This window comes from Talpa europaea (assembly GCF_964194135.1).
Source record: "Talpa europaea genome assembly, chromosome: 1".
In the NCBI taxonomy this organism is placed as follows: domain Eukaryota; kingdom Metazoa; phylum Chordata; class Mammalia; order Eulipotyphla; family Talpidae; genus Talpa; species Talpa europaea.
The window spans coordinates 94,055,430-94,068,620 of NC_140073.1; the positions used below are offsets into that span (position 1 = coordinate 94,055,430).

The 13,191-nt window shown below is 34.6% G+C and overlaps 1 protein-coding gene across 3 annotated transcripts in view; it reads right to left on the reverse strand.

The window, feature by feature from the left end:
- Positions 1 to 8,311: 8,311 nt before the first annotated feature.
- The window catches only part of CACNB4 (calcium voltage-gated channel auxiliary subunit beta 4), a gene marked incomplete at both ends in the record, with an annotated part of 227,641 nt that continues 222,761 nt past the window's right edge, over positions 8,312 to 13,191 (reverse strand). For all 3 annotated transcript variants that reach the window (XM_084237967.1, XM_084237968.1, XM_084237969.1), the window contains 2 exons: positions 8,312 to 8,572; positions 11,011 to 11,196. In XM_084237967.1, the coding sequence (XP_084094093.1) occupies positions 8,312 to 8,572; positions 11,011 to 11,196 (447 nt within the window). The remainder of the gene's footprint in view (positions 8,573 to 11,010; positions 11,197 to 13,191) is intronic.

Consider the following 13,191-nt stretch of genomic DNA (forward strand, 5'->3'; position numbering starts at 1 on the left):
GGATCCATTGGGTGAAATACAAATTTGGAACTACTATAGACTAACTGGGAGTATTTGTTGAGTGATATGAAGCTATTTATGAAAACAACTCCTTATGAAACTGTGTACAGACTAACTTAACCATGATTATCATACTGTGAAAATGTCATTGGAGAGTCTGTTTCTACTCTTCACAAGAAAGCAGGATGGTCTGGAATTACCCTGCTACCATTAACAAACAGAAAATTGGACAAAGTACAGAAAACAACTGTTTTAAAATATTGGACAACACACAGCACAGGACAGTGATCCCTAGTAAGAGATAGAAACAAGATGCGTTTTACCTTATTTTTTACCTGGATCTTTCTGCCTGGAGGCAATTTCCAGACATCTATGGAGGGATGGAAACTGATATAGAATTTAAAATTTGTGAAGTAGAGAACTGAAAGAAGGTAGCTACACAGATAAGAACTCCAGAAACCTACGTAGGTCAAGTCACTCTATTTACATAGCAGTCTGTAAGTAAGTGTGCAATATTAAACCCCATCAGGCTAACCAATCACAATTTCTGAAGAAAAAAATAAGTTCCAGGGAGCTGTAAAACAAGTAATTTCCCAGAGTTTGCAGGGGATCAGGAATCATTTGTGTTCCCTTTAGTCAGAGTGCATTCACTGAAAATAGGGGACATTCAGTAGATATCTCAGAAACCTTAGAAGGGCAGCTAATTAGCCTGAAAATAATTGCTACTCTAGACTGGTACCTAAAAAACAAACCTTGGTACTTTTGGTGCTAGTGGGCAAGGTGTGAAGTAATGTGTATACCTAAAACATTTACAATGATGTAAACCAATGTTATCTCAAACACAAATAAATTAAAAACCTCCAAGGACCAAACTGATCCACAGTTGCCTGTCAAATTGAGTTCAACATTCTTTAAAGGAATATAGGATCAAGTCATCCATGATTGATAATGTCCTGAATCCAACAGAAAAAAAATTACTGGACATAAAAAGAAACAAAAATGTGATCTTCAACCAAAAAAGAAACCTCCCTACAGAAACAGATCTTGGTATAATGAAGTTAATTGCCCCAAGCTTATAGCTAATTGTTGGTGGATGTAGGCTTTACAGCCAGATAAGGGTTAAAGCCTCAATCTAACTACTATGTTTGTCTGTGTATTGTATGATAAGTCAGATGTTTCTCTCTCCAAACCATTTTATTAGTGGAGATGTGCTAATGGCAAGAAATGGCTTCAGACATATGGCCAAGTTGATGGAATAATTACAACTAAACTTCATTTCATCCAGTTGGGAGTTTGGGATTGTCTTGAAATGTCTTGATAGTTCAGACAACATTACATAGTACTCTTCAATAACTGAGCTAGAATTCATTCAGTCAACGTTTACTCTACTCCAGGTATTGTTTTCTATGTTTCAGATGACTACCTAGCTTTAAAGCATTTAATATACTTATTCTTAGATAAAAGTTATTAAACTTTGGTTTCCTTGTTTGTAGTTGGAACTAATAATCCATACACTGCTAGTTTGCAGAGTTTTCAGATGGATTAAATGTATTAATACTTGTGAAATAAGTTGGCTATAATAAATCACTTTATAATTCCAATACAATGATGATAATCAATACAGTATACATTTCTTTTGAACTTCCTGTACACTGTAATGAGAAAAAAGTCAATCAAGCCATAGTATGGACAACTGACAGAACACATGAATTGTCAAGTGATAAGCCGTATAACCTCCATGGAATTCTTGCAGGTACAGGATACCTTTGGAAACTTCTGGTAACCACTACATTAAAGTAATCATTAAGGGGTAGCCTATTCAATCCTATTTACTCATGTATTTTACTTCACATGTTTTATATATTTAACTTACCAGCTCTTTCCTAATATGGTATGTTTTTTGTGATCACTCACAGCACCTAGCAGAGTATTCAGGAAATAGTCATTTAATTGAGTCTGTGTTTTGTGAGTAAACACTTAGAATTTTTCTTCCTATAAGAGCTGAATGAATGTATCTCTTGATTTCCAGTATTTTTTCAGTATATCTCTAGAATAATATGAAAGAGAGATATAACGCTGATTTCAGTGGTTTTTTTTCATTTATTATATAAAAGAAAAAAATTAATGCAGTTGGTTTGTACACATTTAAAGTCCATAAAACAAATCCATAGAAATTAGGATACTATATGCATGCACTCTGCATTTTCTTTGTTAAATGTTTTGGGTCACAAAAATAACAACACATTTTTTTCCTTAAAGCCACTAAGCAGAGGGAGAACAGAACATGCAGCACTGTACACATTTGCATAGTATATTTTACCCAGCATGCCTTGTAGAATGCTACACATTTACCTATATAAGAAAAATAAAAAGGAGGGGTAAATTATCAAAATAGAGAACTAAAATTTAAAGAAAGGAAAAAATTACTTGACAAAGAAAATATTTTCCCCACATTATAGCTGGAGATATATCAATAGCCTGGGAAATCAACAGCCCTCAGAATAGCAGAGAAAAATGTTTTACATTAATTTGCCATATTAATTTTACTAGTACTAAGTTTGTCTGTTTTGCCCTCCCACCACCCCTCAAAAAAAATAGTTAATGGTTTTTTAAAATAGTATTCAGTGCAAAACAAATGGAAGAATCCTAAGTACTTTTGTTGTTGTTGAGACTTCTTTATTTATCATTCTGACTCTGGGCTGTGAAAAATAGGAAATATTTCAAACATGTCCAAAATTCATAGGAGCCCTTTCAGCTCATTTGTTGTTACTTTGCAGTTTTACTGAAGGAGAATGAACAGTAAATATAGTATGTGTCTTATCACAAAATAAAGTTTAATTTGTTTTATGGAAGGGAATGAAACAAAAGAAATTACATACACAGATTGCAAGGCTATGAAGTAAATTGCTGGAAAAGTATCAAGCAGCAAGTTAAAAAGATGGAAGAGGAAATAAATCTGATAAAACTTAGAACTAAATCTATATATTTTTAAAAAACACAACTGCCAAATTTAACAGTGGATTTTGCTGTAAGTTTGTGCTATAACAAATGTGCTTCTTTCTCCTCAATCTATTTTCATATAATTGGCAAAATATATATCTTTTATAATTTTGTACTGTACAATATATGTTTTTGCTACATTATTTCTCTACTGCTAATGCAGATTAGAAGTAACAACATAGATTTATTTTGGCAATAAAATGCTTTCGTCTTAATAACATCCCAGAAAATATTGTAAGGCATATGAAAAATAGTATGCAACAATATAGCATTAATGATCCTGCATCTTTAATACATCCCTTTATGCATACAGAATTCACACTGATTTCAGTTAAAAGTGTGTGAGGTGGCATGCAAGTAGGGCAAGAGTGGCCCCTACGTAAATATAGACATAGCTATTTGTTGAGAAATTTAAGTGTTCAAAACATAACCAAGAACACTTATATAAGTATTGAAAAGCCAGAGGCCAGCCACTTTTGTTTCTTAGATAGTTGTCATTTTAACTCCTTAAATTTTTCAAAGAGGGTCAGTGTATTGCCCAAACCACTCTAAATTTATTAGCAACACTTTCTACCATCTTTCTGCAAACATCTTACATACATCAAAAGAAACAAAAGGAAAGTTTCATAAGTAAATATGACTTCCCAAAACTGATTGCTATTAACTCTTATTTATATGTTTTTCAAAGTAAGTGGGAGTTACAGCCCTTAGTCGAGATTATCTGAGGAAATACTTTCTACTCTTGTCATAATGTCCCCCAATTACATGAAGCATCTAGGATTAAATCATCCATAAGTAGATAGAGATAGTTGCTTATGAGGATGTATTTCATTTTAAAAAGTTCATATTTTAATAAAAGAAGAAAACTTTAAAAAGCAATTTTTGAATATTGTAGCTCTGTCTGCCCGTACAAATCAATTTTACTATTTTGACTAACTTGACTGCTTAAGTCAACAACAAAAACAATCCTTATCAGTCTGACTATTGTATTGACTGATTTGATCATGACTATAATTTAAAAGAGTACTATTCTCTGCCTTATAGAGATAGCTTGAATAAGAAACTTAGTAACAGTTACAGGAGTAACAGTATTCAAAGGTCTAAGGGACTAATGAAATAAATTTTATTACATAATTTCCTATACTGTTTTCATTCACATAGTCATTCAAAGATGAGATTTCTATCCTAAAAAAAGAAAAGAAAAGAAAACATGCAACATTGTCATGAAAGACAAAAGCAGAAAAATAGAAGAAGGGGTACATTAGCATTTATTTGAAACTTTATATGAAGTTTGTTTCAGTGACATGGAAGTCCAAGATAATGCATTTCTTCACCCAGCAAGTGGCTAAGTGTCCATTGAAGACAATAGGATCAACAAAAGTTGGATTTGCAACCAGCTGCACTTAAACATCATGTCTCTGGATCTTCTCTCTTTTAGACTTAGAGCTAGATATTAGAAAAAGTTATACACAAAGGCAATTCCCTTGTAGTTTGTTTTGTTCCCTATGATGACCGATTTATTAACCTTGTCTCCTGATAAATTGAACCAATTTAAAGAAAGCTTCACTGTAACATGAAAGAAATGAAAGGGTGACAAAAAGCACTTTGGAAACAGTTTAAAATCTAAAGGGAAGTTATATTTTAGCAATTTATGCATTTTACTTTGCAGCAAGGTTAGCAGTTATAATAATAAATTTTATCATTACTTACTGAGAAGCGCTTTTCTCCTTAAAGACAGAGAGTCTTCTCGAGAGAAGAGGTAGTACAGATTAATATATAGGGCAATTTTTATAATGGCATTATGTTTATTTTTTAGCAAATATCAAAATAAAATGTATAACTAAGAAATACACTAGCATGCAAATCAAGGTTGCCAAGAAACATTCTTAACTGACATTCTGGGTCTCAACAACATTTTATGATATGTTCATTCAAAGAGTTTAAAATTGCAAACCATCTTTTGGCATAATTTCTTCCTCTCCCTCCTTTTCCCTGCCCTAGCTTCCTATTATGAATTTTTTAAGGCCCCCACACAAAAGACAAGTTCAAGTATGCAGGTATGAAAAGAGGTTAACATTCCAAAAATACATTTTGCAAACAACAGCAATAATAATTAAAGTAATCAACAAATTATTTAAAGGGAACAAATAATGTTCTCAGAATGTTTTATATTTAAAAAATTCATTTCATTAAGTACTAAGTGCAATGTTATCACATAATTAAGACTCTCTTATTAGGAAAGACTACCAGTCTAAATCGTTAATTTCAATTTTCTTTCCAGTAGAACTGTATAAAGATAAGAGAATCATTAGTCATTTATAAACATTTCTAAGTGTTGCTTTAAGTATTGGAGTAAACAAGGTAACACTGTAGATTATAGTATTGGAGTCACATTATAGCCTTGAGAATTAACATCAAGATTGACAAATTGCATTCCTTTTTTCCCAGGACATTTCTACATTGTCACATGAGTCTATACTGTTACATGTTTGCTGACAGAAATGACAGGATATGTAATTTACTATGCTGGAATTACATATACTGAAATGACAAAATACATGGTTTATACTACAAAACGGCTTCAAAACATTATAAGACTTGTTTCCCCTGCTTATCATTTGCTATTTTTAAATGAAATCAGTTCAAAACAAAGTATTTGTGGAACATGTATTTTTTTAAAGGTGCTCGATGTGCTTGGCAAAAATAAAATTTTCATTTACTATATATCTGTATTTTAGTATCATTTACACAATAAACTCTAAGGCCTAAGAAAAGGAAAATGCATATCTCATCCATTTGGAGAAGACAAACTTATTAAAAAAGAAGGAGAAAGACTGTACCAAATCAAAGCAAAGTTTTAAATATACCCATCAAGAAAATATACATTATACCCTTTCAAAGACTGTTAGCTTCTGAATAAGAATGCAAAGCAAAACAGGTTTGGACACATGATGGTAAAAGACAGATTGGTTTTGTGCACAGATGGACCTCTTTCTTTATGGGCATGACATGGAAGACTTTGAAACAAGGCTTTGAGAGGCCTTTAAAAATAACTTTCCAAGCTGAAAGAAAATGGTAATCTTGCCCACTAGGAAATATATGTTAGTGCTGTTACAGCTACCTGCCATAAAATGTAAATATCTTAAAGTAGTTAAATGACCAGATTGCTAATGCTACTACAAAAAAAGCTGAACAGCTGTCTAGTCTAAATTTATACACCTTGGTGCACTCTTTGCAATTAAATACTTTAACACGCACAAACAAGAAACCCGTAAAGCATATAGAAAAATGTTTTGGCTAATGTGTTCTCTCTCATGCAAATATGTGCTGTACATGTAATAAAAATGTTTTTGTTTGCTGGAAAATGCTCTTCTGTGCTCTAACAAAGTATTCAGTAATGGCAGGTTATATGTTTATTAAAGTGCTTAATGGATACAGTTCTTTAAATGCCTTAACTGAAAGTTCTATAAGCTTCACTACATGACAAAAGAACCTCACAAGCCAGTATCACGTTAACTTTTAGAATTTACTGAGCCCACATTTTTCAGTTGAATCAAATATTTGCGGTAACTTATATAACTATAGGCATCCTCATTATCAGCTAAACAAGTTCATAATGAAGAAAATGAATACAAGGGGAGGTATGTATGGTTCAAGATATGTATGACTAATCAAGAATATGGAACTTATTTTTATGGTCAGGAAAATTATTTAATGGATGCATGCTTTGAGAGCTTAAATATTGAAAGCATGTGGGAAAAATAAGATAACAGAAGTTGAATTATTGTTGTTTTCCCAAAAAAGATTTTATGACATGTGCCAGTAGAAATTTTATGCTGGGCTTTTTGGGGCTTTAGGAAAATGCACACATTGTGGACTTTTAGAAACAAGAAACTTTTCCTAAAGATAGTTGTGTATTGTATAAAGGGGTCAGTTTCAATAATTTTTTGGATCATATTGATTCTAAGACTTCCTTGATATTATAATGCATAAAGTCACTCATTCCATAAGAATAGTCCCTGGAAAAAAGCTGGGAAGTTGTAATAGGAGAAGAGGAGTGTTCATTAAAAATAAGGCAGCTCAATCTCCAAATTCTTCATAGTACTTTATAATAGAAATGCTATAATTTTAGTGATCAAATATATTCTGAGCCTACAAGTTTATTTTTTATTGCAAACTATTTAACTCATCATTTTTAATTAATCATTGTGTATGAACACAGTTTTCAATATCAAAATTGAATGTGTCCATGTAAACTGAAAAGCCTTAGCAAAATTATGAAGATTTGGTGAAAAGCTAGAACATTCAGATATTCAAAGACAAAGACTGAATGGAACAATGGGAAGTATTCAATTGTGCTGATGTTTAGCTTTGAAATCAGGAGGCTCTATGTCCATTTTTTTACTGTCTGATTTCAGATTCCTGGATGTATGTAGTTGTGCTCAGATTGATTAAAGGGGAAACAACACCCCATTTTCCATTTCACATAACCATCTAAAGAGACACAATTGGGCTTCTCTTTATTATTCTTTCTCACCGCTAAAGACATTTTTTTTTTTTTTTTTTTTGCTAACTTCAAACAAGTTAACAGTAGTGACTAAACAAAAAGCAAAACACTTTGAATACAACAGCTTTGCCAGGGGAAAAATAAAAATATTAAAATCTGAGAAGACTATAATTTCTGCATTAATTTGATTTTTTTTGGCACTATCAATACATTTGGTAAGTTTGAAAAGCCATTCTGGCAACATTAACACATATTAAAATGTTTACATTCCAACTTTAAGTGTAAATTTAGCTTCCAGCAAATAAATACCACAGCTGGTTTTGGCTCCTATTGGCATTTTGATTTTCTTATTACTTAGATTTTTTTTTCAGATTTTTTAATTGATTGATTGCAACATGCTCAAGTAGACTTTCTAGTCAATTCACCCAAATTCCAACAGGAATTGGTTTATAAATTGGTTCCAACTGGAACTGGTCATTTGGAATTTCCAGCATGGGAAATTATTTTATATGTGCCTTGATAAGTACCCTAAATTACAAATTGACATCTAAATCTAATGAAGAAAACAAAAGGTACTGTTATGTAAATGTTGCACTTAAAAATATCTATATGATTGGGCATCTAATATCCATCTAGACTGAAGGGCATAATGTACATTTGTTTGCCCTTACTTAGCATCATATGACATCAGCCCATAAGCACAATAAATACTGTGCTGTACTTGCCAAGTTAAGATGATTGGTTTATCCTAGCAGTGCTATGGCAATTGTCAACAGATGAATTTTTGTAGTTGTTTCTGCAGACTCAAAGCCTATGTCGGGAGTCATGGCTATATCCCCCAGGCGATCCTCTGTTCCTATGGGGTTTGTAAGTGTCCTGGTAAGAGTCAGGATAATCTTCTTCCACAAGAGGGTAATGATCTCGGCTATGCTGAGAACTGGAAGACAAGCGGTTCCTACTCTTCCGAGCCCTTTCGTTGTGATAATTTTCATCAGAGGTCATTAGACTTCGTCTTTCAATTGGAGAGTTCTCTGTGGAGTGGTTGCTGTGCCTCACACGCTGACTCTAAAAATACCATAGTTCATTAATTAAATAACGTCAACTTCAATCACTTAGAACAGACAAATGTTTGTACAATGCTAGGATCTGCACAATAAGATGTTAGATATCTCACTCAAAAGCATTTTGATACATAAATAGCCAGCTCAAAATATCTGGTCTTATTTATTCAGGGCATAACTTACGAAGATGCCTAAGTATAGATGGTTAATGAATTAAATTACATGATTAAACAGGCTGCCTATTAAAAATATAGAATTGAAAGTTAACTACTGAATGGAACTTAATATATTTGGGAAGACCTAATAATTCCACTTCCATTGCAAAAATGAGGATTATTTTGCTTTTGGGAAATAAGTTAAAGTTCAGCATAGCATCTATGCTATGATGCTTCTCTTACACTGATAAAATCTTTTCCCTTCTAAAGTCACACACTTCACCTTTATTTAGCTGAATATTTCTTATACCTTTAAAAATATTTTTAATGAAATTATAATTTTTGCTGCCAATAAAATAATGTGTTTCTTTTGCATCCTACATAAACCTAAGACTTTTAGCAACATAACTTTAAAAGTATAGTGGATAATTATGGAGCCAACTGAAACAGTGGCAAATCTTGCTTTCTCAACTGAAATATTTTGCAAGAATAATCTTCCAATATAAACTAAATTCTTCCAACACCATTAACTGAAATTAGTATCTTCATATACTTTTTGATATTTCAGATAATGTTACTTGATATTTTTCTTCAAATCATTGGAAATATGTATCATAGTTGTGTCTACCTGCTTAGGTAGATCACTTCTGTTAAGAAACAAAATCCTCATGAATCCAAGGACCCTGATGCATTAACTTAACTTCACACAGAAGGAAACTCATTCAACTGTCACAGCCTGTACTTTTAACCACAGTCAAGAGTCTAATAAGTAAGTGCCTGTGGTTATTTGGAAAACTAGGCCATAGGATAAAGGATACCACATTAACTCATCTGTGAAACTGGGAGAACCACTCTAGAAGAGTGTCTTAGAGATGATGAGTTGAGAGGGTGATATTCATAAACAAAGTGGTACATTTCATGTTTACATATGTTAGAGAAGCATATTGCTTCATGCATCTGTTTCTCATGCTACAGGTACAATTCAGAGCTATCCAAACGAGTGAGTGGAGCCACACTGGAGCAGTGAAATACACATACATGCAGTGAAATAAGGCAAAAAAATAGTCCTGTTGCATACATATGTATTGTATTTTACAATAGCACATTTCCCATATTCATTTCTAGCTTCAACAGCTATTCATTTATATGTCCATTTTTCTGCTTAGAAAGATGCAATTTTGTAGTAGGGTAATACAGTTATAATAGCATTTCCAAGAGTGCCATTTATCTCAGAGTTAACTCTACATGATCTACAATTATGAGGAGCATTATAGCCCATTAAAACAAAACTAGTCATGATACAAGAGGGTTCAATTGACTACATGCTCCTTAGTCAGCTGGGGGTTTGGCTATGTTCCAGCAGCTGCATGATAAACAGCAAATAATGATTGATTTAGAAAGGCAAGATTCACTTTGTATCATAATGCTTCTGACTCCCCACATTTGGCTCCGAGCCCAGCAATGGAAGAGCAAAGGAGAGAACCTAGTTATATTGTAGTACCTGCCATAGCCACGGACCAAGATGAACTCCTACACATCCCCAAGAAAACTCAGGGATCTGTTGCTGTTTCCAAACACAGCATCTCTGCTCATGTTCATGTTCTGTACTGAACAAGGTAGGAAGGCAAGCCCAGCAGCTGTGGGGCAGGATTGGTTAAAAGATCTGTGTGTCGGGGCCTCCCCTGGTGGTGCAGCAGTTGAGCGCTGGGCTGCGAAGCTGCCCACAGCCTCTGCAGCGCCTGTTCAATCCCCGGCCATAGGTGACTGTCCCACAGGTGACAGACCTCTCCTGCCACGCCCGCTGCTCCCCTCAGCAGTGTATTTCATCAGACTACCTGTTCTGTTCCCCGCTCTGGCTCTGGTGAATTCTCTCACCCTCCCGCGCTTCTGACTGTACCCAGTGCTTGTATAAATAAATAAATAAATCTTAAAAAAAAATCTGTGTGTCTCAAAATATTATATTTAACTAATCATGGTACATGGCATTGCCAACATTGTATAATTCTTAAGAAGTGACTTGTAAAAGCAATGCATAATGCAAGGAGTAATGTAAATAAAAGCCATTATAAATTAGCACAGAGTAAAACTCTAAGGAAAGGTTACTGTCTGGGTAACTTCATCCAAGATAGATCATGATGAAGTAACATTTTAGTTTGTTTTTTTTTTTTAATATATAAGGCCCACACATGGTTCTTCAGATTAATAAGAATCCCAGTTCCCATCTTAATCAAGTTCCTTACAGAATCTTAAATGTTAAGACTGTAAAAACACAAGTGAAGAGTGATACCTGTAACCCAGAAATTGCTGTGGGGTATGGTGAAAGTGCTGTTGAGCCCAAATTCCTTCCGAGCAGTGGGGTCATTGGGGTGCTGCTGGTGGTATGGGTAGCACGCCAGTATGCCTCAAGGTACTCTCCTAGATGTTCACACGCATCCTCCAGCTGATTTTCATCCAATATGACATCAAACATTTCCTGCAGATGACAAGACAAATTCCTTTCATTTATACTTTAGGTTTTAGGCAATGAAACCTAAAATTCCACTTAGTGCAGATAATAGTGTTTCAAATATCTAGTCACTAAAAACAAATTGATGGTCTATACATGCAATTTCTAAAGTTAAAGGCAAGTGAAAACTTGCACAGTTACCCATGTGCTAATGTGAACATTGATATAGAAAATGGCAGACCCATTAAATATCTGGATCTTTCATTGCTAAGAAGAAAAAGACAAGATAAATATAAAAATGTTTTAAGTAGAATATTGTGAAAACAGAGATGTATGCTATGGAGCTGAATGAGACGTTAGAATGTGAGAGAAAACAAAACAATGGCACTGAAATATTCTAAAACAGTCCAGAATATTCTAAAAATATTTTGGGCAATGACCATATCATTGGAATAAACACTTCATCCTCTAAAGTAACAATTATAAAGGAATAATACTCAGAATGCTTGTGATGATGGTTTATATCTTTGTTTTTGTTTTTGTGGGACCCTCGCCGATGGCTGGGGATCAAACTGGCGCTGCAGAGGCTGTGGGCAGCCTCGCAACCAGCGCTCAACCGCTGCGCCACTATGGTTTATATCTTATAAATACGTCTTGGGCCTCCACGGGTGGCGCAGGGGCTGAGCGCTGGGCTGCAAAGCTGTCCACAGCCTCTGCAGCGCCGCCAGTTCGCTCCCCGGCCGCTGGCGAGGGTCCCACATGGCGCGCAGACCTGTCCTGCCGCCCGCTACTTCCCCAAGCAGTGTATTTCGGTCCTTCTGCCTGTTCTGCTTCCCGCTCTGGCTCTGGTGAATTCTCTCACCTCCTGTCCTTCTGACTGTACCCAGTGCTTGTATAAATAAATAAATAAATCTTCAAAAAAAAAAATGTCTTATGATGAAACAATACAGGAAGGAGGTTTAGTGTTAATACTAGAAAAGCACATTACAGTGATTTCTGCTACCAGAAAATTGTTATGTGAAATAGTGAAAGAAGAACAAAAGTCATGTTTCTATAAGGATGTTGTCCAATATCTGCTGAATAATCAGGAAGCGTTCTTTCCTCCTCAAAGGAAGGGGTGGCTCCTCTTCACTGCAGTGTGGATGGGAAGAGACAGGACATATCCCTCCAGTGCTCTGGAGGGACACTCAGAAAACCACAGAAGCTCAAAAGAAAAAAGTCATTCCCTAGGTATAGCACACTCCTAACTTTCAACAGCTGGATCCTTACCTTCCCTCTTCATCAACCCCACCACCACATACCTATTTTAGGAGCTCTTTATACCAAAATAAGAACCTCCCAGTATGATACTGTGGCTGCATGATTGGTTAAGCAACTGGATGACTCTGAGTTTGTGGTGGGTCAGCTGATTCATTGTCATCAGTGTGAAGATTCCTTGAAGCAGAAGTCACCATGGAAACCATCTCTCCCCCAATACCTACCATTTGAATCTTTTCATCACATTGTTCTTAAATAAATAGTTTGACCCTAATTTGTAAAACTAGTTTGAAAGTCCTTGGAGCCATGAGAAATGTTCAGCAAATAGGAAACGAATAGGATGATTTCAATTAAATTAACTGGTGTTAGAGAAAAGATTCAGCCAGTTCAAATCATGCAGAAACCTACCCTTCACAAAATATTTATTAGATTTCAGATAACTTTTTGCATATTTTATTTATTCATAAAATATTTACTTAGTACCTGTTTTGTGCTATGTAATGTGGGCACACAATGCCAAAAGAACACACATCAGCCCTATGCTCACAAAGCATACTATCTGCTGGCAAACACAAGCATTAAAAATACATAAAAACATGTCACTCTGGGAATTTAATTTAGGACAATAAAGACATTTAATTTAGGACATAAACACTAAGTTAATGTTCAGAGCTGCAGCTTAGCAATCTAGATTTAGAAGAAGGTCCAGAGAGACACATGAAAGTTGAACTTAGGAGGGGAATTTATAAGTAAGCCAAAGAATTC